This window comes from Podarcis tiliguerta (assembly GCF_965153285.1).
Source record: "Podarcis tiliguerta genome assembly, chromosome: 17".
Lineage (NCBI taxonomy): Eukaryota > Metazoa > Chordata > Lepidosauria > Squamata > Lacertidae > Podarcis > Podarcis tiliguerta.
Genome location: NC_139550.1, coordinates 6,601,644 through 6,624,447, shown reverse-complemented (window position 1 = coordinate 6,624,447; position 22,804 = coordinate 6,601,644). Strand labels below are relative to the sequence as shown.

Below are 22,804 nucleotides of genomic sequence, written 5' to 3'. Positions count from 1 at the left end.
TGGGCTGCACGGCCTGAACATTATTATTATGCTCCTTTATTTAATTGCAAACAGATATGTTTTCAATCATCACAGCAAACAATTAGTATGCACGCTTATTCAGGAATTATCTAGAATTGTAGAGTTGGAAGGGAACTCAAAGGGCATCTAGTCCAACGTGGTAAAAATCAGTTCCCCCCTTTCTTTGTTTAACAGAAGAAATTGTGAACCAGCTTAAATCTTTTCTGCCAACGAATATATTTCCCAATGTTAATTTGGGGGTAATGGTGGCCAGTTGGATATATCAATGTACGTCTATTTTTAAAAGTACTGTCAGCGAGTCTCTTACAGTGGAAGCTAAAATCATTCGCTGTGGTTTGTGTCATTCCAGAGTTTTTCCGAGAAGTTCTCAGTAGGCTCCACAAAACTGAAAATTTAAAAGAAGAAGAAGAAGTGGGATGAACAAGTGCCAGAACTGGTTTTGCTAGGAAGATGCACTTGAAGACAGCTCCAGAACACAAATGGTAGATGCTGTAGTCCTACCCACTGAACCACTGCACGAGGACTCAACCCTACAGCCTTTAAGAAAGCAAAACCACACATAATCCAGTCACAGAACACAAACACCAAGGCACTGCTGAACTGCAGACCAGTCAAATCTGCAAATGAAATTGCAGTGCTACTCAGAAAAGGTACAACAAAAACTGCCTAAGCATTACACTAGTGTTTCTTCCTGCGCAGCTCATGCTATTGTCATTCTCTTTAGAGCATCACCGTGTTTTTCGCTCTATAAGACGCACCAGACCATAAGACGCACCTAGTTTTTGGAGGAGGAAAACAAGAAAAAATAATAATTCTGAATTTCAGAAGCCAGAACAGCAAGAGGGATCGCTGCTTTCACTTTTGCTGTTCTGGCTTCTGGGATAGCTGTGCAGCCTGCATTCGCTCCATAAGACGCAGACACATTTCCCCTTACTTTTTAGGAGGGAAAAAGTGAGTCTTATAGAGCAAAAAATACAGTAATTTAACTGTTGTTAGATACTCAGTTCCAACATCATCTTCTTCTTTGGCGATCACTCATAGCCGAGTAAGATTGTCTTCCATAAACACGGTTTTAACAGTGAGTCCGTAAGTGACTGTGGAGGCAAATTCTGGATCCACACATCCTTCCACAGTGGGGACATAGGTTTCCGGGCGGGAGTTGATCACGGTGAGGGTTTGCCAAGTATGCCTTCCTCTTAGCACATTTCTCCCCTTTGTCCTAAGTTTGAGTGTCTTCAAAGTCCATTACACCTTTGGTAAAGGCTGTTCTCCAATTAGAGCACTCGCGGGCCAGTGTTTCCCAGTTGTCGGTGTTTATACTACATTTTTTAAGATTTGCCTTGGGAGAGTCTTTAAACCTCTTTTGTTGACCACCAGCATTACAATTTCCATTTTTAAGTTAGGAATAGAGTAGTTGCTTTGGAAGACGATAATCGGGAATCGCACAACATGACCAGTCCAACAAAGTTGATGTTGAAGTCCATTTGAAGTTCTGGAAGTCCATTTGACTCTTGAAACGTTCGAAAACCAAGGCACGGCTTCCAATTGGCGCAGTCACCCCGGAAACAATAGCCAACAACTGCATCAGACATTCGGCTTCCGAAAAATGTTTGAAAACCAAAACACTGAATTCTGGGTTTTGGGCATACGGGAGCCGATTTGTTCATCAACTAAGCCGTTTTGAGAACCAAGATTCCACTGTACTATTTCTACAAAGAATATATAGTTAACATGAAGCTAACTGTGACAGTCCCGAGCTTTTTCAAAAAGCACTAGCAAAATGAGAGAGGATATATGTCTATCACTAGTTAATTAGCGACGTAGACTAAACAGAACCTCCATTTGCGGAGGCACCACCTTCTGAATCCCATACAACAAGCAAGGATGTTGCCTGCTTGCAGATTCCCCCACAAGCACCTGGCCAATCAGATGCTGGATGAGATGAGCCCTTCACCAGGCACTTCATAAATTCTAATTGTCCTCCGTCAGGTCCCTGGTGCTGGCAAAAAAACAAACCACTTCTCAATTTGCAAAGAGCATCACAATGCAATTAAGAAGCCTTTAAGCCTTGAGAAGCACAATGCAAAGCTACCTTATTCAAATACTATGCGGCATCATAACACAAACCTTCGAGTCTTGAATACAATGTATTTTTTATCAAAGATTCATCATTCCAAGCGGTTTGTGTTGTTGCTTCTCGTCACCATCAAAGCGCCCAACAGAAATTCTAATAATTCTGATAGAAACTCCCTAACACAGGGCCATTTTTGCATGACAGTGGTGTGTTCAGTATGAAGGCACTGAATATCAAGCCATTTAAGAGCCATTATATGTTGCAGTTCCTGGAATGGTGAACTTGGACTTGGGAAATTTGGGTTCAAACCTGCTTCAAGTTCACTGGATAGTGCCCCAGTGAACCTTGAAGGGTGGTGGAAAGATAAGACCCAAGTAAGTACCTTGGAGACGGGATGGACAATAAATATGAAATGGACAACATCTACCTCTTCTCCACAACTTTTGAGGGCACAGAAAACCTACCCTCCATGGCACCTGGTCTCCCAGCGCATAGGACTACATGCATGATTTCCTTCACAGTAAAGAGAATGGGAGCTTGCCGCCATGAAACCACAGGGGAAAAAAGAGTAGATGAATATACTGTATCAGATTTCTCACTGAAACCTCAAGCAGCAAATTTGCTTGTTAACTCAGAGTCTGAGCAGCCACAGGGCTGAAGAATCTGCAGCTGTGTCCCTCCCCACACCCAAAACATTCCAGGCCAAAGAGACTGATTTGTAAGAGATGGTGAAAATAAAGAGATGTGCTCTAATGTTATAATGTGTACGCAGCCTTAGCCCTTCTAAGGCTAGGAAACGGACGACACAAGAGAGCCAATTCTGGGCCACTGCTTGCTATAAACCTCAACTACCCATGGCAGGGCGGTCCAGCATGCAACCCTCAATACTTTTTGGGGTGACCCTCAGCAACATTTCATGACCCCCCCCCCGCAGCCCTCGTACTGCCTTCCCAAAGCTGGGTAAGGAGGTTCTGGGCTTTGAGAAGGAGGCGTGAAGCTCTGACAGGCTCCTAGAGTCCCTCCACCTCTTTCCTAAAGACTGGTTAGTGCTTTCCCAGGTTTGAGAAGAAGGTAGAAGAGCTCTAGGACCCTGCCAGAGCCTCACACCTCCCTCCCAAAGTCTTCCAGCTTAGCGAAGGCAGCAGTAGGGCTGGGATGTTTGTCAAATTTTGGCTTTGCTCCCACACATGCTCTAAGGCAGTGTGCGGCCCGCAGATTCCACATTGAAGTACTCTTGCAGCCCACTTGGGATGAAAAGTTGGACCGCCCTGATTTACAGTATCCTCTCCATCCAGGAAGGGACGCGGGTGGCGCTGTGGGTTAAACTACAGAGCCTAGGACTTGCGACCAGAAGGTTGGCGGTTCGAATCCCCGCGACGGGGTGAGCTCCCGTTGCTCGGTCCCTGCTCCTGCCAATGTAGCAATTGGAAAGCATGTCAAGTGCAAATAGATAAATAGTTTCTGTGTGCTGCTCTGGTTCGCCAGAAGGGGCTTAGTCATGCTGGCCACATGACCTGGAAGCTGTATGCCGGCTCCCTCGGCCGATAAAGCGAGATGAGTGCCGCAACCCCAGAGTCGGCCACGACTGGACCTAACGGTCAGGGGTCCCTTTACCTTCTACCTCCATCCAGGAAACTCATCCCTGAGAAAAGGTAATAGGGCTACCTGCTCCTGCAATTCCAGCTAGCCTACTTGTTAACCACTCTGCTCCAGGTATGTTGGTCTGTGGGATGCAGAACAATGACATCAGTCAGACCTGAGCACTTGGCAGAGGTGTGGCATAAAGCTACATCCTCAGTTAGACTGTGGCATCTTGACAGTCGCTGAGCTAACCAGTGCATGTGACAAATGATAGTGATACCAATCAGAGACATTTTATTAGATGCTTAATCTCTGTTCTAATGAGCAGAACCCCGCCAACACAGTTTAGCATTCAGCTCAAGAGATAACCATCTCAATGATTTGCAATAGGTAATACATGGCAGAAGATAAGCCCCAGCTTGGTTCTATTGTGTAACGACCTAGAGCCAAGATAAGATGAACGCAGATGATTCATCACCATAATTATCACAATAGCAGCATTCAGGTTACCAAGTTCTGTGGGCAATTGCCATGTGACTCAATATGATAAGAGAGGGCCCCGATTCATACTTTCTTTCCATCATGTTGACTTAAGTCCTCTGGCTGTTTAGAAATCAGTGGAAGGTTGGAGAAAGGTCCTATCAACCAATATTATAAAGAGCTGGTGGAAGAAACTGGTGTTTTTCTCTCTAAGGGTTCATCCACATTTACCTTTGCACCACATTTTCGAGGCACATGTCTGGGGTTTCCAGGTCTGTGTCTGAGCAGGTTTTTTTCCATGGGAAAAGCCATGATTTACTGCTGAATCGGAGCAAACAGCAATCCACAAAAAACCTGATTGTCATTTGCTCCGATTCAGCAGTAAAATGCGGGTTTCCCCAGGCAGTATCAGAAACTCAGATATTTAAGCTAGGTGCCAAATGGCTCCTTAAACCAAAGTTGCCCTTGCCAAGACGGAATGTCTTGTTGCCATTTTGGGGCAAGGCGGCTCTAAAGTCTTATTTTTCAAATGGTGGACTGACTGTGATTGATTCTCAGTTAAACATCTGGCTAGTTCAGATGACAACCTTCAGCTGGGTTAAGAGCTTTGAGAACTTAAAAAGTCACTTGATCCAGGGACAGTCCACATATATACCGGCCTACTCTTTTTCTTCATGGTTACTGCTCTTGCTCAGGCTGCACAGAAAAAGTATTTTGCTTCCAGAAGCCCAGGGATGCCAAACCTTGACCCACCAGTAGCTCAACACAGTGGCAGTCAGGAGTCAGTGTTTCCTGCTTTCAAATAGTTTCTGCGCTTTTAGTACTGGGATCATACTCAGGGGCAGTAGGTCCCATTTTGCCGCCTGAGGCGAAATGGAAAGGTGTCATCCCAAAGCAGAGGTGATGATGGCAGGCTCCAGCAAGATCTTGCAGAGCTCTTGCGAGATTTCATGAAGTGCACATGAACTTGTCAAAAGCCACTGCTGGCACCTCTTCTCTGGTGCCAGCAGAGATGGTGTGGTGGCCGTGAAGGTGCTGCACCTTGAGTTTCCACCACCTGAGGCAGCTGGCTCAGTCTGCCTGTTGGGCAAGCTGGTCCTGATTATACCATACTCCTTAACAGGTTTCTGCTCCACCCTTCAATGGAACAAACCATCTTCCACTGCTATCCTAACAAAGTGGTACCTTAGTTTTCGAACATCTCCGTTGACGAACGTTTCGGAACTCGAATGCCATAAACCCGGAAGTAAATGCTTCGGTTTTTGAACGTGCCTTGGAAGTCGAACCGGAAATGCAGCTTCGGTATTGAGATTTCCATTTCGAGGCTTCCGTTTCGAATTTTTGGTTTTCGAACATTTCAAAACTCGAACGATCTTCTGCAATGGATTACGTTCAAAAACCGAGGCACCACTGTACTCCCTCCACACTGCAAGACAGGGATAATCAAAGCAGTAATAAGAATAGCTACTTCTTGCAATGTGTTCAGAGACATAATTTTACTGTTTTCATTTCCTAAGAAAACTGCTTCACAAGTGCTTTGGTTCTGAAACCGCAAAGGTGTAATTCCCAGTACATAAGCACCCTTGGCTGGAACAAAATAATGAAGGAAATAGATTTGCAGATATGTTATCACTGAGAGCCATGAAGCAGGGTCCAGAGGACAGAACACAGAACTCCATGAATACCTGCAGCACACAGACCCGTCTCCGCTGCATGCCAAAATAATTAAGTGATTAATCCGCCTGTATGAATCAGCCCTAGGAAAATATGGGAGAGAGGAAGCCTCCAGATGCCAGTGACAACTAACTAGAAACCCCAGAGGCAATATTTTTCAGGAAGGGGTAAATAAATATAATAAATATATTAGAAAGGTCTGGAATCTTACATGGAATTGGAAGGACGAGGAATTTGCATTTGATATCCCGCTGGTTTAGAAGAAGTAGAAGAAGAAGAAGAAGAGGAGGAGGAGGAGGTGGAGAAGGAGGAGTTTGGATTTGATATCCCGCTTTATCACTACCCGAAGGAGTCTCAAAGCGGCTAACATTCTCCTTTCCCTTCCTCCCCCACAACCAACACTCTGTGAGGTGAGTGAGGCTGGGAGACTTCAAAGAAGCGTGACTGGCCCAAGGTCACCCAGCAGCTGCATGTGGAGGAGCGGAGACGCGAACACGGTTCTCCAGATTACGTGACTACCGCTCTTAACCACTACACCACACTGACTCTCTTAGGAAGGGACCCTAAGAGTCATCTAGTCAAACCCCCTGCAATGCAGGAACCTCATCTTAAGCATCCATGACAGATAGCCATCCAACCTCTGCTTTAAAAGCTCTAGTGAAGGGGAGTCCACCACATTCCGAGGGAGCCTGTTCTCTCGGCTCTCAGTGTCAGAAAGTGCATCGGAATCTCTTTTAGTCAGAATCTCCTAATTTGAATCCATTGGTTTGGGTCCCACACTCTGGAGTGGCAGAAAAGAAGCTTGCTTTCTTGACTTAAAACTCAAGGACTTAAAAGGTCAATAAAGGTGGGTTTGGATATTTCCTTTGCAAGTGAAAGGCACTTCTAGGGGATGATCAATACGCATGGGAGCTTAAAGGTAAAGGTCCAGTCGTGACCGACTGGGGTTGCGGCGCTCATCTCGCTTTATTGGCCGAGGGAGCCAGCGTACAGCTTCCGGGTCATGTGGCCAGCATGACTAAGCCGCTTCAGAGCAGCGCATGTAAACACCATTTACCTTCCCGCCGGAGTGGTACCTATTTATCTACTTGCACTTTGACGTGCTTTCGAACTGCTAGGTTGGCAGGAGCAGGGACCGAGCAACGGGAGCTCACCCCGTCGCGGGGATTCGAACCGCCGAACTTCTGATCGGCAAGTCCTAGGCTCTGTGGTTTAACCCACAGCGCCACCCGCGTCCAGTGCTAATTCTCCTCTGCAAATGTCCCTCTATCAAGGACCCCAGCCAGGCATACTTCTGATTCCCCTCAGCAGGAGAAAACATGAATGAAAGATGGCTGGGGAATTAGTGGGAGAGAAAGTTGAAGCATCCCACCCCACCACCAATTTTGATCTACAAAAACCACTGCACCACCAACCCATCAGCCTACCCCCTAACAGTGTTGTATTGGGATCCCTGTGATTCCTCATAACATCTATCGCCACCATGCAGGCATATGGCCCAGCCCTAGGCCTCCTGCTTGAGCCACAAACTACCTAGAGAACATTTGTTTGAGTTCTTCCAACCCAAGTTTAGTTTGGAATGCCTAATGTATACAATGGAGAAGAACAGTTGAGCCTCCGTCAAGGCAAGAACAGCATAAGGAGGGCAACATCTGCGCCGTTCTGCGCATTTGCGCCTTTCAGAAATAACGTTGAGATCTCGGCCTCTCAAGCAACGGTCCCCTTTTTGATTTATTTATACAGGACCACTTAAAGTTACAGATGATGCCTTAGTAATTGCAGACATCAGAGAGAAAGCAAATGCCATCTGAGGGGGGTTTTGACATCCATCCCAAATTACCACTTCCTTTTGAGAGGAGGCCAGTGGCTGTGGCATTAAATCAGGCCAGCTGCTAACAATATGGAACCCAAGCAAGAGATGGATCAAGGGAACTATGCACACGCCACAAACCTTAAAGGACGGGATTGGGAGTGGGGGAGGCTGGAGGGTTGGAAGAAACCCCTCGACATTACTCAAGCTCTTGCAGCCAAATGCGAAGGCCCTGTCGGAGGACAGCTGCCGCGTGCCATTTTAAGAGCATCTCCCACATGACTTGCCAATCCCTCACACATTAGTGGAATTACTTAACAGAGTACAAGAGTGACTCACTTGCCTGCCCAATGTACATACAGCCAGAGCCACAGATTGCAGGAACAAAGGAGGACACCATTTCATTTCCCTGTAATAGGAAGTTTTTAATGTTTGACGTTTTATTGTGTTTTTATATGTGTTGGAAGCCGCCCAGAGTGGCTGAGGAAACCAACCAGATGGGCGAGGTATAAATAATAAAATTATTATTAAAAGTTATTCTTATTCAGTGAATCTTTGTTTTTTTAAAAAAAACATACGCACACACCAAGAGCTGGCATTGGATAAGGTTATCAAAGTGAGTGATAAAAACACAGCCTTTTAAAATTAAGGGGACCATCTGTTGTTTGGGCTTTGATATTAAATAAAATTGTATTTGGTTTCCAGTCTCCTGGCTTTGGGTTCTTACTTCCTTGGATGCAAAAACAAGAGTCAGTCATACCTGCCTGAAAGCTCAAAGGCACATTTAATCCACAGCCAAGGCTTTCAAGCAGAATTTAGCACAGCCGGGATCTGAAGAGGTACTTTAAACATGCCCAAGGGCTAGGGGCAGGCCTCATGGGATTCTCGACTTCCCTCCCCTCCTTTGAACAACAACACACAGTATCAGAATCTGCCACTGGAAGTCCCTCTCAGTTTAATTTGCTGCATGACATGAAGGGAATCGGTTCGAGAAACCACGGGTGATGCAGAGCTAGTTGTATGGATCTCTGGTTATTGTGCCTTTTTATAGCAGTAAAGACCAGGAGCACTTTTCCACAGAATCCAGACTTCATTGCGGGTATAATCCACATGTTGCAGACTTCCCACAGTCAAGTAGCCCAAGATCACAGCCTTGGTTTCAAAAGAGCACAATGAAATGTGCTTTTAGGAGAAAGGGGAGGGGTAATCTTTTGAAAATCTCATGGTGTTCACTGAGAGTGATTTCTCATCTTTATTTTTCCCCAGTCAAATACAATGGAACCTCGGTTTTCAAGTGTCTCAGAAGTCGAACGTTTTGGCTTTTGAATGCAGAAAACCCGGAAGTAACTGCTTCAGTTTTTGAACGCTTTTCGGAAGCCAAACATGCCGCATGGCTTCCATACTGAGTTTTCCAGACGTAAATGCTTCCAGAAATACGGGCTTTGGTTTCTGAACGTTTTGGAAGTCGAACGGTCTTCTGGAGCGGAATATGTTGGAAAACCAAAGTTCCACTCTATTAGGAGTGTGTTTCAGAAAGCAATCAAAGATGTGTGACTTGATGGATTCCAAACTACATGCAAATCTGTTTGGCTCAAGTCAACACAGGTTGGTCAAATCAACCCAGGAGATCTGAAATGTCCTTGTTGACATGCATCTCAATATGCAATTCAGGGCAGTGCCGGGGACAGAATACCTTTTTCTTTGGGGTGGTATTCAACTAAGTTTTATTCACAGCAGACCCTCGGAAATTAACGGAACTATCTTAGTCAAGCTCATTCATTTCTGTGGGTCTTCTCTGTGTAAAACTTAGAATCCAATGTTGCACACCCAGAGTCTTCCGTGGGCAAACAGAGGCCTTGAATGCAAATAAAAGACTCCTGAACAGCTCATTGTGCTAGATCTTCGCCACAAGCCATGCAGTTCCGAGTTCAAGCCTCCAGATTGTGCGACACATGAAAAGTGCTCCTTGAGAACCAAGGTTTCCTGTTATGCTAACAATGAGCAAGAGATTTGATTGGCTTCCTCCACTGTCTCCCTATTCTCTTGTACATGCAAAGGAACTTTAAATCTCTCATTTCTAATTTAGAACAAACTGCAGTTTTTCATTCATTTTAAAGGGGGGGGGGGGAGAGGGCCTGAAATCATGTTTGGTCTTGGTTTGAACAAACCAGAGTTTCCCACATTCAAACATGATGGGGAACAGTAAATGGGAAACTCTGAACTTCCTCTGTTTGCAGATGAAGAAAAGGATTTGCCACAGCCTGTTCTAGCAGGAGGAAATCGTGGTTTTGCATTACTTCTGAAACCAGGCCCCAGACAATCAAGGAGATCTCGGTCTCCATTGCAACACAGTTCTGCAAAGTGCAAGGAACTGTTGAATGAGCCAGCCACAATGAGTTCCTAACATTTTTGGTCGAAAAGATAATCTAAGAGATTACAGTTCTGCAACTGTGCTCAAATTCCACTTGGGAGACCTGTGCAGAGATCGTGCAACTGTGAACATCTGGAATGCCTTGCTGGGATGTCTTAGATGTTTGGGCCTGGTTATTCACCCAATACCTGTTTTTCTTGTACAGCTTCATTTCCCAACAAGTTTGGATTCTTTAGCTGTTTTAAAAAACAGACAGGTTATTCAAGGCCACCTTATAAACCTGCCACAAGCACAGTTTCCTTGTCAGTGAAGGATGAGTATGAATTTTTTCACTGCTAAATCAAGTCACATATTCCTAAAGGAACGGTCTTTTGCCTGTCTCAGCAATTGAAGGATTTGCCTTTCAAGTAATGGGGAATAAATCAGTACCTAATAAAAGAACTTTCAAATATTATAGATGGCACAGTGATCTAAATCCCTGAAGACAGACCCTAATCGGATCATACAAAAAGCGTTCGGGCAGTATGGAGCAATGGGTAGTGTTGAACTGGGAAGACCTGTGTTCAGATCTCAGCTCACTGAATGCCCATGGCCAGTTATTAACTCTGCATACACACCATACATTGAAAGTACATTTAAAGCACATTCTTTCCCACAAAAGAATCCCGGGAACTGCAATTTACTGCTCCCACAGCTACAATTCCCACTATCCCGTGCAAACCATACTTCACAGGATTCTTAGCTAGGGTGTGTGTGCTTTAAATGTATTGTGCGGATGCAGCCTCATAATATTGTGGTGAAGATAAAATGTGTGTGTTTGGGGTGAGGGAGATCCATTTAAAGTTCCTTGGAGGAAGGGTGACATTAAAAATGATGTTGTTGTTGTTGTTTAGTCATTTAGTTGTGTCCGACTCTTCGTGACCCCCTGGACCAGAGCACGCCAGGCACTCCCATCTTCTACTGCCTCCTGCAGTTTGGTCAAACTCATGCTGGTAGCTTCGAGAACACTATCCAACCATCTCGTCCTCTGTCGTCCCCTTCTCCTTGGGCCTGCCATCTTTCCCAACATCAGGGTCTTTTCCAGGGAGTCTTCTCTTCTCATGTGGTGGCCAAAGTATTGGAGTCTCAGCTTCAGGATCTGTCCTTCCAGTGAGCACTCAGGGCTGATTTCCTTCAGAATGGATAGGCTTGATCTTCTTGCAGTCCATGGGACTCTCTTAAAAATGTAATACGCTCTAAATCTCACAAGATTCATGGGATATAATCAAGCATTAAAAAAATACATGGGGACCTGGAAAAAGGTCTAGGTCCTGGTAAATAATAAACACCCCTTTACTCTAAACTTCATGTACTGTGTTGCAGCGGTATCCCTTGTTTTATCTCCCTGGCTTATGCAGGACTCCTGACCTGTTAGAGAAATTATTGATAAAGGAAATGTATCTATTTATTTAAATATTTTTAGATTGTCTTTCACATGGCATCTCCAGGTGGTGTACAAAAAAGAACAACCCCAAAGAAATAAAACAAATAAGCCAAATTCCATATTTCTTTTTACACCTGTGACCCCAACCTCATTCCTTAGAACGTATTTTTACAGTCATACCTCATGTTGCGTCCGCTTCAGGTTATGTCTCTTCAAGTTGCGTCCTGCGGCAACCCGGAAGTAACTGGAATGGTTACTTCTGGGTTTCGCTGCTCGTGCATGCGCAGAAGCGCTAAATCGCAGTTTGCGCATGCGCGAAAGCGCTGAATCGTGCAGTGCGTGTGTGCAGACATGGCACTTCTGGATGCAAACACTTCGAGTTGCGGTTGTGCCTCCGGTACGGATTAAGTCCGCAACTCAAGGTTCCACAGTAATACCGGGGACACAGGTGGCACTGTGGTCTAAACCACTGAGCCCTTTGGGCTTGCCGATTGAAAGGTTGGCGGTTCGAATCCTCACAATGGGATGAGCTCCTCTGTCCCAGCTCCTGCCAACTTAGCAGTTCGAAAGCACCAGTGCAAGTAGATAAATAGGTACAGCTGTGGCGGGAAGGTAAACGGTGTTTCTGTGCACTCTGGCACTCGTCACGGTGTTCGGTTGCGCCAGAAGCAGTTAGTCATGCTGGCCCCATGACCTGGAAAGCTGTCTGTGGACAAATGCCGGCTCCCTCGGCCTGAAAGCGAGATGAGCGCCACAACCCCATAGTCGACTTTGACTGGACTTAACCGTCCAGGGGTCCTTTACCTTACCTTTTACTTTCATGACCACTTGCATTTTGGCATTGCCTGCCAGGCTGCCCCACTCCCCCCCCCCCACTCGGCACTTTCTGGGCACTAGAAAAGCCAGAGAGATCTCACTGCCACAACTGGGGCGGAAGCAGATAAAACTTTGCTTTGTAGTTCTCCTTTGTAATAGCTAACGCTGAGGAAGTCCACTCCTACAAAAGTTAGCAGAAATATCATCAAAAGTCCCCGAACAGGAAAATAAGGAAAGTTCCATTGTTGGATCTGTGTCTTCAGAGTTCAGAGAAACTTTGCTCAATGGTTCAGAGAAGAATTCAACTTTTCTCTTTTTTTAAAAAAAATGTCCTTGGTCTCAGACAAAAATAAAATGCTAACAAATGCCTCATTCATACCTTAATAGCGCAATAGCAGATTTATTTTCAAGAAATGTTACTCTATAGCCTTTATACCATCTTGTGTCCTGAGTGAACATTTATTATCACGGCTAAATAGCCAGCGTGTGTCTTGAGGGGGATTTAACCTGGGTCTTTTCATTCATAGTGACACTCTAACCACTAGACCACACTGCCTCTCACAGGACTTCAGCTTTGTTTGACATTCACTCACTTCTTTTCTGAAGCTGTGCTACATACCCAGATGCTCTAGAATTTCACTAACCTGCCAATGGCACTGCACTTTAAAGTAAAATTTAAGTCTGTTTTTTTTTAAAACACACACACACACACACACACACACACACACACACACTGCAATATGAATGAATATTTCCAATGTAATCACTCACTTCCCTGAAAGAATTAAGTGTTTCCAGTCAGTGACTCAAAAGGTAGACGACTGACACGGCAATAAATATTTTATCAGAGCTTTAATCTTCCTTCACCCTGACAAGGTGATTTATTTTGGAATTACATGCAGACAGGACGTAATTTATCGCCTTAAAAATGTGCCACCACCCAATACTTTCAAGTTCTGCTCCCCAAGACATGTGGGTTTATACCATTTGCCATGTGTGATATCCACAGGGAACCTCAACTAGCGCCAAGCCCCATTGAAAAGAATGAGAGATGAGTGCAAGAGAGTTGTCATGTGTGCCCCATTCATTTCAATGGGGCTTGCACAGGAGGGTCTTCCCCACTGAATCTGTGCCCCAAGCTCGCACTGGGGCAGAATATATATACAGTCATACCTCGGGTTGAATGTGCTTTGGGTTGAGCGCCTTCAAGTTGTGCTCCGCGGCAACCCAGAAGTAACGGAGTTAGTTACTTCCGGGTTTCGCCGCTTGCGCATGCACAGATGCTCATCAGTGTTAGTGAATAAAAAGTCACTGCTATAATGTGAGGCCACCCAAAAGGGATTAGAACTACGTACAGAAGATCGGAAGCTTTTTAAACTGCAGGAACCTTCCCACACCCCTTTGTCTGTTGTGAAACCTCTCGGCATCAGCCAAGCCACAGAGTCCCCTGCGTATGGCAAGAGGATCCTGGGGCAAGCTCTAGCATGAACACTCGGCTTGTGTGGGGTGGCAGCCACCCCACTATTGCCCCATACAAACCGAAAGAGCATCCGTGAACACACCCAACACTTCCGCATGGCAGCACGTCAGAAGAATGTTAATGGCTACCAGCCTGTGGCTCCAGCAGTTTTCCCAGTTTGCTCCAGTAGTGCTAGCTAGCTAGCTTCCAGGCACACACTTCAGAATTCTGGTTTTCAGTTTTCAAATCAGCCTCCCCCAATGTGAAGTTTCAGACTACAGTGGTACCTCGGGTTACAAACGCTTCGTGTTACAAACACTTCAGGTTACAGACTCCGCTAACCTGGAAGTAGTACCTCAGGTTAAGAACTTTACTTCAGGATGAGAACAGAAATTGCACGGCAGCAGCAGCAGGAGGCCCCATTAGTGGTACCTCAGCTTAAGAACGGACCTCCAGAACGAATTAAGTTCTTAACCAGAGGTACCACTATAATAACTCTGTACAGCAGTACCTCGAGTTACAAAGGCCTCAGGTTACAAACACTTCAGGTTACAAACTCCACTAACCTGGAAGAGTTACCTCGAATTGAGAACTTTGCCTCGGCATGAGAACGGAAATAGTGTGCTGGCAGTGCAGCAGCAGCTAGAGACCCCATTAGCGAAAGCACACCTCTAGTTAAGAACAGTTTCAGGTTGAGAACGGACCTCTGGAACAAATTAAGTGTGTAACTAGAGGTGCCACTGTACAACTCTCAGCGGTCCTAGCCAGCCGCAGCCCTATCAATGATCTGAGCTCAGTGTCTCTCAGCAAAGGCTTGCCCCTCCATTGACTACAACCTTCCACTGAGGACTGGCTTCGAAATTCTTTAGCAGCTCAAACAGCACTGGCATTAACTTCAAGCAGAACCTCTTCCATAGTGGGCTCTGAAATTAAGATAATGTGGCAACCCAGCAATTGTTATTTCCAGTGTTGGAGTTGGAGTTCCACCATTGCAGGATGATGATCTGATATTCAAATTCCAGTCTGATTCCCTTCCATTAATTTCAGGCTAGGAAACAAATAATTAGCAGCAGGATGTGTAACTCTTGTGCAAGCTAGCTAGGAAATGCACATTCAAATATGCATCTAAATGTGGATACCACTGAAAGCAGGAGCTTCCATGTTCAGGGCGACACTGGCTTTCCAGCTGCAATTTCTAAAAGAAAGCTTATCCAAGATACTCTACGGAGTTTCCTAGATACCTGATGTCAGAGGACAAAAAGAGCAGAAAGGACCAGATTTTGCACATCTGAAACACTGCAGCTGCTGGGGCAGGATATAAATTGGGAAACTTTAATAAATAAAATGCATGCTAATATTTTCACCAAGGAACTCTGGAAAGGCTTCTGTAGTAGACCATGCCTTCCAGAATGCACAAAACACTGTGTTATAGATTAGATCCATTTCCCTCGACCAGAAATGGGGAGCCACCAGCACTCCAGATGTTTTTGGAGTCCCAGCCAAGATGCCCAATGGCCAAGGATGGTGGCAGCTGGAATCCAATAACATCTGGAAGGTGATAGGCAGTGGCGTAGCGTGGGGGTGCAGGGGGGCCGGCCGCACCGGGCGCAACATCTGGGGGGGCGCGCTCGCACTCGTAGCTCTCTGCCCCTACCTGGCTCACTCACTCTAGGGGGCGCAAATTACTTGCCTTGCCCCGGGTGCTGACAACCCACGCTACACCACTGGTGATAGGTTCTCTGTTCCTGCCCTGGACAAAAATCACCAGTTATAAAAGTACTTGTCTCTCTTTCCACATCAGCAGTGCCGCGTTCACAGCTCCAGAAAGGGACTGCATCTTCACCTCCAGGCCAGTTTGGACATTGCTGTCCTAGACCTATAGGCGATTGCAACATTGGGTAAACATGTAGAAATACTTCGGAACAAAGCAGATGCTTTCTGCTTATGCCTCTAGCGTTTGCTTGCTTTGATATGATACCTTCCCTCTGCAAGAGCTCAGCAACATAAATATGTTGCAACCGATAACAGTCCTTTCAACTTTGATCTCTGCCTTACCTCTGCAACCGAGTTTCTTCCTCTGTTTACGCATATTTCTATCAAACTTATCGCCATCTGCTTCTCCCTTGCTTTTTTATCTGGTCTGACTCCCAAACTCCACGACTGCTGGATACAATTAAGCGATCGTGTGCGCACAGTCCAAATATTTACATCCACTTGAGCCCTCTGAAAACATGTGTGCACATGTTTGTCCCACCCCAAAAAACAGAGCAATGTAAAATGATTGGAGAGGAGGCAGCAGGGTTTGAGCCACATAAGCTCAGTGCTTGAGCAGATGCCTTGTATCAGGCATAGGCAAACTCTACCCTCCAGATGTTTTGGGACTACAACTCCCATCATCCCTAGCTAACAGGACCAGTGGTCAGGGATGATGGGAGTTGCTGAGTTTGCCTACGCCTGCTTTGTATGCAGAAAGACCTGGATTCAATCTCCTATGGAAGGATCTCAAGGGAAACCTTGCAGGCAATTCTAGAAATGTTGTCAGTCGCAGCCCTGAGTATCAGGTGCCATGTGCAGTTGCAGGAGGATTATTGGGCAAGCAATACAGGGCACATTCTCCATTCACAGAGGATGGTGGTCAAAGGTCCAGCAAACCCAGAGGCCGAAAGCACAGAGGATGCCTACGAAGGGACAAAGAGCGTTTAAGAAAGGAACTGAAAACTGTTGACACTGCAACACCATTATACAAATCTATGGTGCGAGGGACGTGGGTGGCGCTGTGGGTTAAACCACAGATCCTAGGACTTGCCGATCAGAAGGTCGGCAGTTCGAATCCCCGCAACGGGGTGAGCTCCCGTTGCTCAGTCCCTGCTCCTGCCAAGCTAGCAGTTTGAAAGCACATAAAAGTGCAAGTAGATAAATAGGTACCGCTCCGGTGGGAAGGTAAACGGCATTTCCGTGTGCTGCTCTGGTTCGCCAGAAGCGGCTTAGTCATGCTGGCCACATGACCTGGAAGCTGTACGCCGGCTCCCTCGGCCAATAAAGCGAGATGAGTGCCGCAACCCCAGAGTCGCCCGCGACTGGACCTAATGGTCAGGGGTCCCTTTACCTTTTTATGGTGCGGCAGTTCTGGTCACCTCCCCTTCAAAAGGATATTGTAGAGTTGAAAAAGGTTCAGAAAAGGGGATGGAGCGACTCCCCAAGAGGAAAGGTTGAAGTTTATGGGACATTTTCCTTTAGAGTTAAAGGTGAGGAAGAAATGACTCGATAAAAGTTCATAATTCTATGTATGGCCTGCAGAAAGCAGGCAGAGAAAGGTTCTTGTCCTTCTCTCATAACGCTGGTGATTGTGAGCATCCAATAAAACTGAACGTTGGAAGATTCGGGGCAAATGAAAGAAAGGACTTCTTCATGCAGCACACAGTTAACCTATGGAACTCACTGCCACGGGAGGCAGTGGTGGTTAACAACTTGGATGGCTTTTTGAAAATATTAAACAAATTCATGGAGGCTGTCAATGGCTACTAGCCATGATGGCTATTCTCTGCCTCTATGATCAGAGGCTGCACTGCTTCTGAATAACACTTGCTGGAAATTGCAGGAGGGGAGTTTGCTCTTTTGTTTAGCTCCTACTTTCCCACTAGTCTCTGGGTGGCCACTGAGAGAACAGGGTGCTCTTCTTATGTTCTAAGGACCTCAGAGGTGCACTGGAAATGTTCTGTTTAGCCCAATGCATTTAGAGGCTCATGACTCTGAAAAGGAAATTAAATGCAACCCGCTTAACAAGTCCAAAATCCTAACTTTAAAAAGTCACATGCACCATAAGAAATGAACATCAAAAACTAAAGTGCAACATACAGTGGTACCTCGGGTTAAGTACTTAATTCGTTCCGGAGGTCCGTTCTTAACCTGAAACTGTTCTTAACCTGAAGCACCACTTTAGCTAATGGGGCCTCCCGATGCTGCCGTGCCGCCGGAGCACGATTTCTGTTTTCATCCTGAAGCAAAGTTCTTAACCTGAAGCACTATTTCTGGGTTAGTGGAGTATGTAACCTGAAGCGTATGTAACCTGAAGCATATGTAACCCGAAGTACCACAGTATCTGTGTTTTTCAGATATGAGTTATTGATGCTAACTGAATTTTTACATTATTTTAGACAGTCCTTGAAGAAGGGTTGTAAGAGTGTTGTCTTCTTCATGCAGCCCTGTGCATGAACTGGAGTGGGTCACAGGACTCCCCAGAATCCTTTGCAACACAGCAGATGTGCAACAGTTCCTCAGCAGATAAGTCAATGTGGAAAGGGTTTCCCTGAAGGCACAACATACGTTTCTCAAAGAAATAAATGTCAAAAAGGAATTAAGAGACCCTTGCCTAAAGCTGCTCCTTGGATCTTGATCAAGCATTGATGAAATCGCCCGTTACTTCAGATGGTTCCAGAGTTATCTGTATGATTATCACCTTTCGAAGTCATCTGAATCATCAAGGCCAACAGGCCACAAAACTCCCTCTCCCGAGATATAAGCATGTTTCAAAAACTTCAGATTTGAACCTCAAAAGGGCAGGGCTGGGACTGTGAACAGTCCTCTTCAAATACGCCCCTGATTCTAAGGTTTTCCTTAAACTGCAAGAGATTACATGTGCCAGTTTACCATAATACCCAAACCAATTAAATCATTTCTCTCTTACGTTTGCTGGCACAAAAATTATACACAGCCATGCGACAGCAGACCTACCCTTAAAATGCCTGGATGCTCACACCTTTAAAAAAAAAAATCCTCCCTGAACAGAGAGCGTCAGTACTGACTGACTCAAGCAGTTAGAAATACTTTGCATATGACTCAGGTTATTGCCGTACAAACAAGCCCTATTTCCTTAGTGCTTTATCTGAGGGATTAAAATGTCTTTTCTCTTTTACAGATCTGAAAATACAATCACTATCTGTTGCATGCCCTTGACACAATTGCAGGGAGTCACGCTGGCTTTCAGTTGGCCAGATATAAAAAGCGGCTGAGTCACAGGGCAATTTGTCCTCCTAGACAGAAAAGGCCAAGGAATCACTAGCCATATAACCATTCTCCCTCACCCTTCCTGTCCCCCTAAGATCGTCTTAAGAGCTGACCAGAGTAACCCTAGCATCTCGCGCTCTGTGTGGTCGGAAAGTTCTGAATTCAGACCTATCCAATCACAGTGCGAAGGAAGACAAAACTGGCAACAACTGTAATTTACCCATCACAAAACTAGAACAGTCGCTCAAAGACCTGCTAAGCCTGAAATGTCTAGGTCTGGTTCCCAAGCTGAGATGCAGCACCTTCGTGAAAAGAAATGCCACTTAGAAGCTCTGCTGTTAACATGGGTCCCCCGGAAAAGAGAGAGAAGAAAAACAAAATAGTTGAAGTGCTCTCTCTTGCTTATGGATGCAGGCAGTGCCTAAGCCAGGGGAAGGCTGGGTCAATAAACAAGCCACACATGTATGCACACACTACACAATAGAGTTTCTAGATTTGACAGCTGTGTAATAGGTGCTGGTGCTGGAAGTGTCTGGGAGGGTGGGACAGACTTAATAACTGGCATCTACTTTAAGAAAGTGCGCTTGTGAGGAAACTGACATCTCTGCTTTGAATGCTCCACCTTTGAGAAAAAGAAAGCGAAGAACAATAAAGGGAACTAGTCACTAATGCTCAGAAATTGCCACTGCTAACTGAGCAGCTGTTCCTCAACAATTATGATTGTTTGAATTGTATTTGTTGAAAATATATATACAGTGGTACCTCGGGTTACAAACGCTCCAGGTTACAGACGCTTCAGGTTACAGACTCCGCTAACCCAGAAATAGTACCTCGGGTTAAGGACTTTGCTTCAGGATGAGGACAGAAATTGTGCTCCGGCGGCACGGCAGCATCGGGAGGCCCCATTAGCTAAAGTGGTGCTTCAGGTTAAGAACAGTTTCAGGTTAAGAACAGACCTCCGGAATGAATTAAGTACTTAACCCAAGGTACCACTGTGCATATATTTAAAAACAGATCCTTAAATACAGAAGTCTCTATTCCAGCACAAAGGCAACAACAGTCGCGGGCCTAATGCACAGAACTGACGCGTGCAAATAGAGGAGTTTAGCATGTGAGATAGAGGATAGTATGCTAGTCCTGGGCAGGGAAGGCTATGGCTATAAATCCTGACTGGGCCACGAGCTTGCAGGATAGGCCTGGGAAAAAGTCACCACATCTCTGCCTAAGCTACCCAAGAGCAATTGTGAGGATCACTTGGGACAAACCATGTCAGTTCCTCAAGGAAAGAGGGTTACTAGACTGATAAAATACAGAGACAGATTATTTCCCCGTCTGCTCTACACAAAGAGCTTCAAGGAAACCTCACCAAGCAGAGCCCCTTCTTTGAGCAAGTTGGGGTCTTTCTATGTTCAAAAGCCACAATAGGTTATTGGTGTTGTAACTGGTCTGTCATAAGCAGAGTGTCTCTGAATACATTCCCTACCACGTTAATCCTCTCTGTTCATCCCTGTCTGGTCGGTATCACTTTTATGTTCCAGAGTGTGCCTCCATGCCACTGACACTAGATAAGAGCGCAACAGCGAGAGGATGCACAGCGCTGGTTCACACAAGCATGCCAATCATCTGATGAAAGCCACAACAAGGAGGGCGGATTTACACATACAAATGGGCACCCAACAGAGTTATCACCACGGATCGCCTCCAACGCTCTGCTTTTCAACAGGAGGTCTCCCATTCAGCTGCCATTCAAGAAGAGCAGGGTCACGTATGCAAGTCGACCTGTGACTATGCACGTGCGAATGAGCCATCACTAAACAAATCACACGCCCCCAGATGGAAGCAGGGGTGCCAACTTGAATGAAATATGCGGGGGGGGGGCAGGTGCCCTGCATAATCGATCACATGACGAGCACACACACTATTTGCATGGCAATGCCCATCAACTTGGGGGGAAGGGGATTCAAATATTTTATTGGGGTGGCGGCGAAGGCACCTCGGCCCCTAGTTGTTGTTGGTTCCTATGGACGGAAGCTTCCGGGTCACCTCACTCCCCATGAAGCCCGTTCCCACATTCCCCTGCCAATCAACAAGCGCGCCGCGATGGGGGAAGGAATGCACGTGTGAATCAGCGCCAGGTGCGGAGACCTCAAGCGCCACTACCCTCGCGAACCAGGCAGACGGGTTTCCACCAGGCTGACAAGCTCACTTACTTTCTCCTTCTTGGTGCCCGAGCCGCCACTGCCGCCGCCGCCCTCCGCTTGCTCGGGGCACTTGTTGAGCTTCTTGCGTCCGCTTCCCGACGGGCTCCAGGTGACGGGGGACCCGCCGCCGCCGCTGCCCTTGCCGCCCTCGCCGCTTTCGATCTTGATCAGCCGGTGCTTGGGCGAGATGTACTTGACGGCGGCGGCGGCGTCGGGCGGCGTGGCGGCTCGCCGCTCGCTGTGGCTGCGGAAGAGCTGCGGCGAAGCGGACGCCACGGCCGGGTTGCTGCTGCTGCCGGTGCCGCCGCCGCCGCCCTCTCCGCCGCAGCACGACGCCGACGAGAAGGGCTTGGGGCCGGCGGCGGGCGGCTCCACCAGCAGCTCCTCGGGCGCGCAGTACTCGGCGCGGCAGAGCGCTCTCAGCTTGCGCAGCGACGAGCCGGGCCCGCTGTAGGGATCCTCGAAGTCGCGGTCCTTTTGCGCGCGGTAGGCGCGCAGCAGGTCGCTGGTGTCGTGGCGCGGGAAGCACGGCGAGGTGTGGTGGTGGCTGTGGTGGTGGTGATGGTGGTGCCCTGCGCCTCCCGCGCCCGCCGTGCCGTTGCGCTTGTCCCGGTAGTCCGGCCTGGGCGGCTGCGGGGGGCTCTTGGTCTTGTTGTTGCCCAGGCTGAAGTACTTATTCAGCCATTTGGCCATGGCGACGAGGGGACACCATGGAGACACCTCGGGAACCGGTCGCCGCTCAGGGCTGCGCGCAACCGCCGCCGCCGCTGCCTCTCTCCGGCTCGGGCTGCGCTCCCTCCATGGGAAGCCGGCGCCACCGCTCCGCCGCCCGCGCCACAAACTTTTCCTCGGCGCGCTCCCCGTGCGCGCCGGGGAAAGCGCCGTGCGTCCTCCTGCCCGAGCTCCGGCTCGCTCTCGGCTCGCCTCCCGGGCGCCGCTCGCCCAGCCTCGGCGGAACTTTGCCGAGTTGCCACAGCTGGGGCCTGACGCACGCAGGCGCGGCTCCGCCTTGGCCGACCGGCCGCCCTGCCCTCCGCGCCGGGGCTGCCCGAGACTCTCTCTGCGCCTTCGCCGCCGTCGCCTGGCGCTCTCTGTCTCTCTCCCTCGCGCGCGCACGGCGCTCGCTTGCTGCAGCTTGGCCTGCGCTCAGCGCGCACCGGCGGCGGGGAGGCGCCTCTTGCACCGAGAGCCACCCCCCTTCCTCGTGGCGGCGGCGGCGGCGGCGAGGGGAAGAGGCCGGACCAATGAGCTGCCTGGCTGGGTGCGCTTTTTCGCCAGCCAGTGGGTTTGCTTCGTTGCTGTTGGAAAGGGATTTCCACCACCTCCCTGCCGAAAGGCTGTTGGCCACCCGCTGCCACTGCAGGTCTCCGGGATCTCTCTCTCTCTCTCTCTCTCTCTCTCTCTCTCTCTGAGGTGGAATGTAAACCTGCTCTTTTGGCAGTTGTGCTTCTGTGCTATATTCAGATGAACAATTTCTTTCCCTGGATTGAACTTGAAAGTACTGACTCTGCCAAGTTGGCTGTATGCAACACTGATTGGCTAGCATCTGTGACCACCAAAACCTCTGCCCAGATCCACAGAGTAAAGGTAAAGGTACCCCTGACCATTAGGTCCAGTCTCGGACAACTCTGGGGTTGCGGCGCTCATCTCGCTTTATTGGCCGAGGGAGACGGCGTACAGCTTCCGGGTCATGTGGCCAGCATGACAAAGCTGCTTCTGGCCAACCAGAGCAGCGCACGGAAATGCCGTTTACCTTCCTGCCGGAGCAGTACCTATTTATCTTCTTGCACTTTGACGTGCTTTTGAACTGCTAGGTGGGCAGGAGATGGGACCGAAAAACAGGAGCTCACCCCTTCATGGGGATTTGAACCGCCAACCTTCTGAACGGCA

General features: G+C 47.6%; 1 protein-coding gene across 1 annotated transcript in view; it reads right to left on the bottom strand.

Annotated features, from left to right (window-relative positions):
- SHB (SH2 domain containing adaptor protein B) overlaps positions 1-22,219 on the bottom strand; it is a 141,654-nt gene extending 119,435 nt beyond the window's left edge. The window contains exon 1 of the mRNA XM_083420228.1: positions 20,924-22,219. Coding sequence (XP_083276354.1) covers positions 20,924-21,607 — 684 coding nt within the window. The 5' untranslated portion in view covers positions 21,608-22,219. The remainder of the gene's footprint in view (positions 1-20,923) is intronic.
- Between the last annotated feature and the right edge of the window lie 585 nt (positions 22,220-22,804).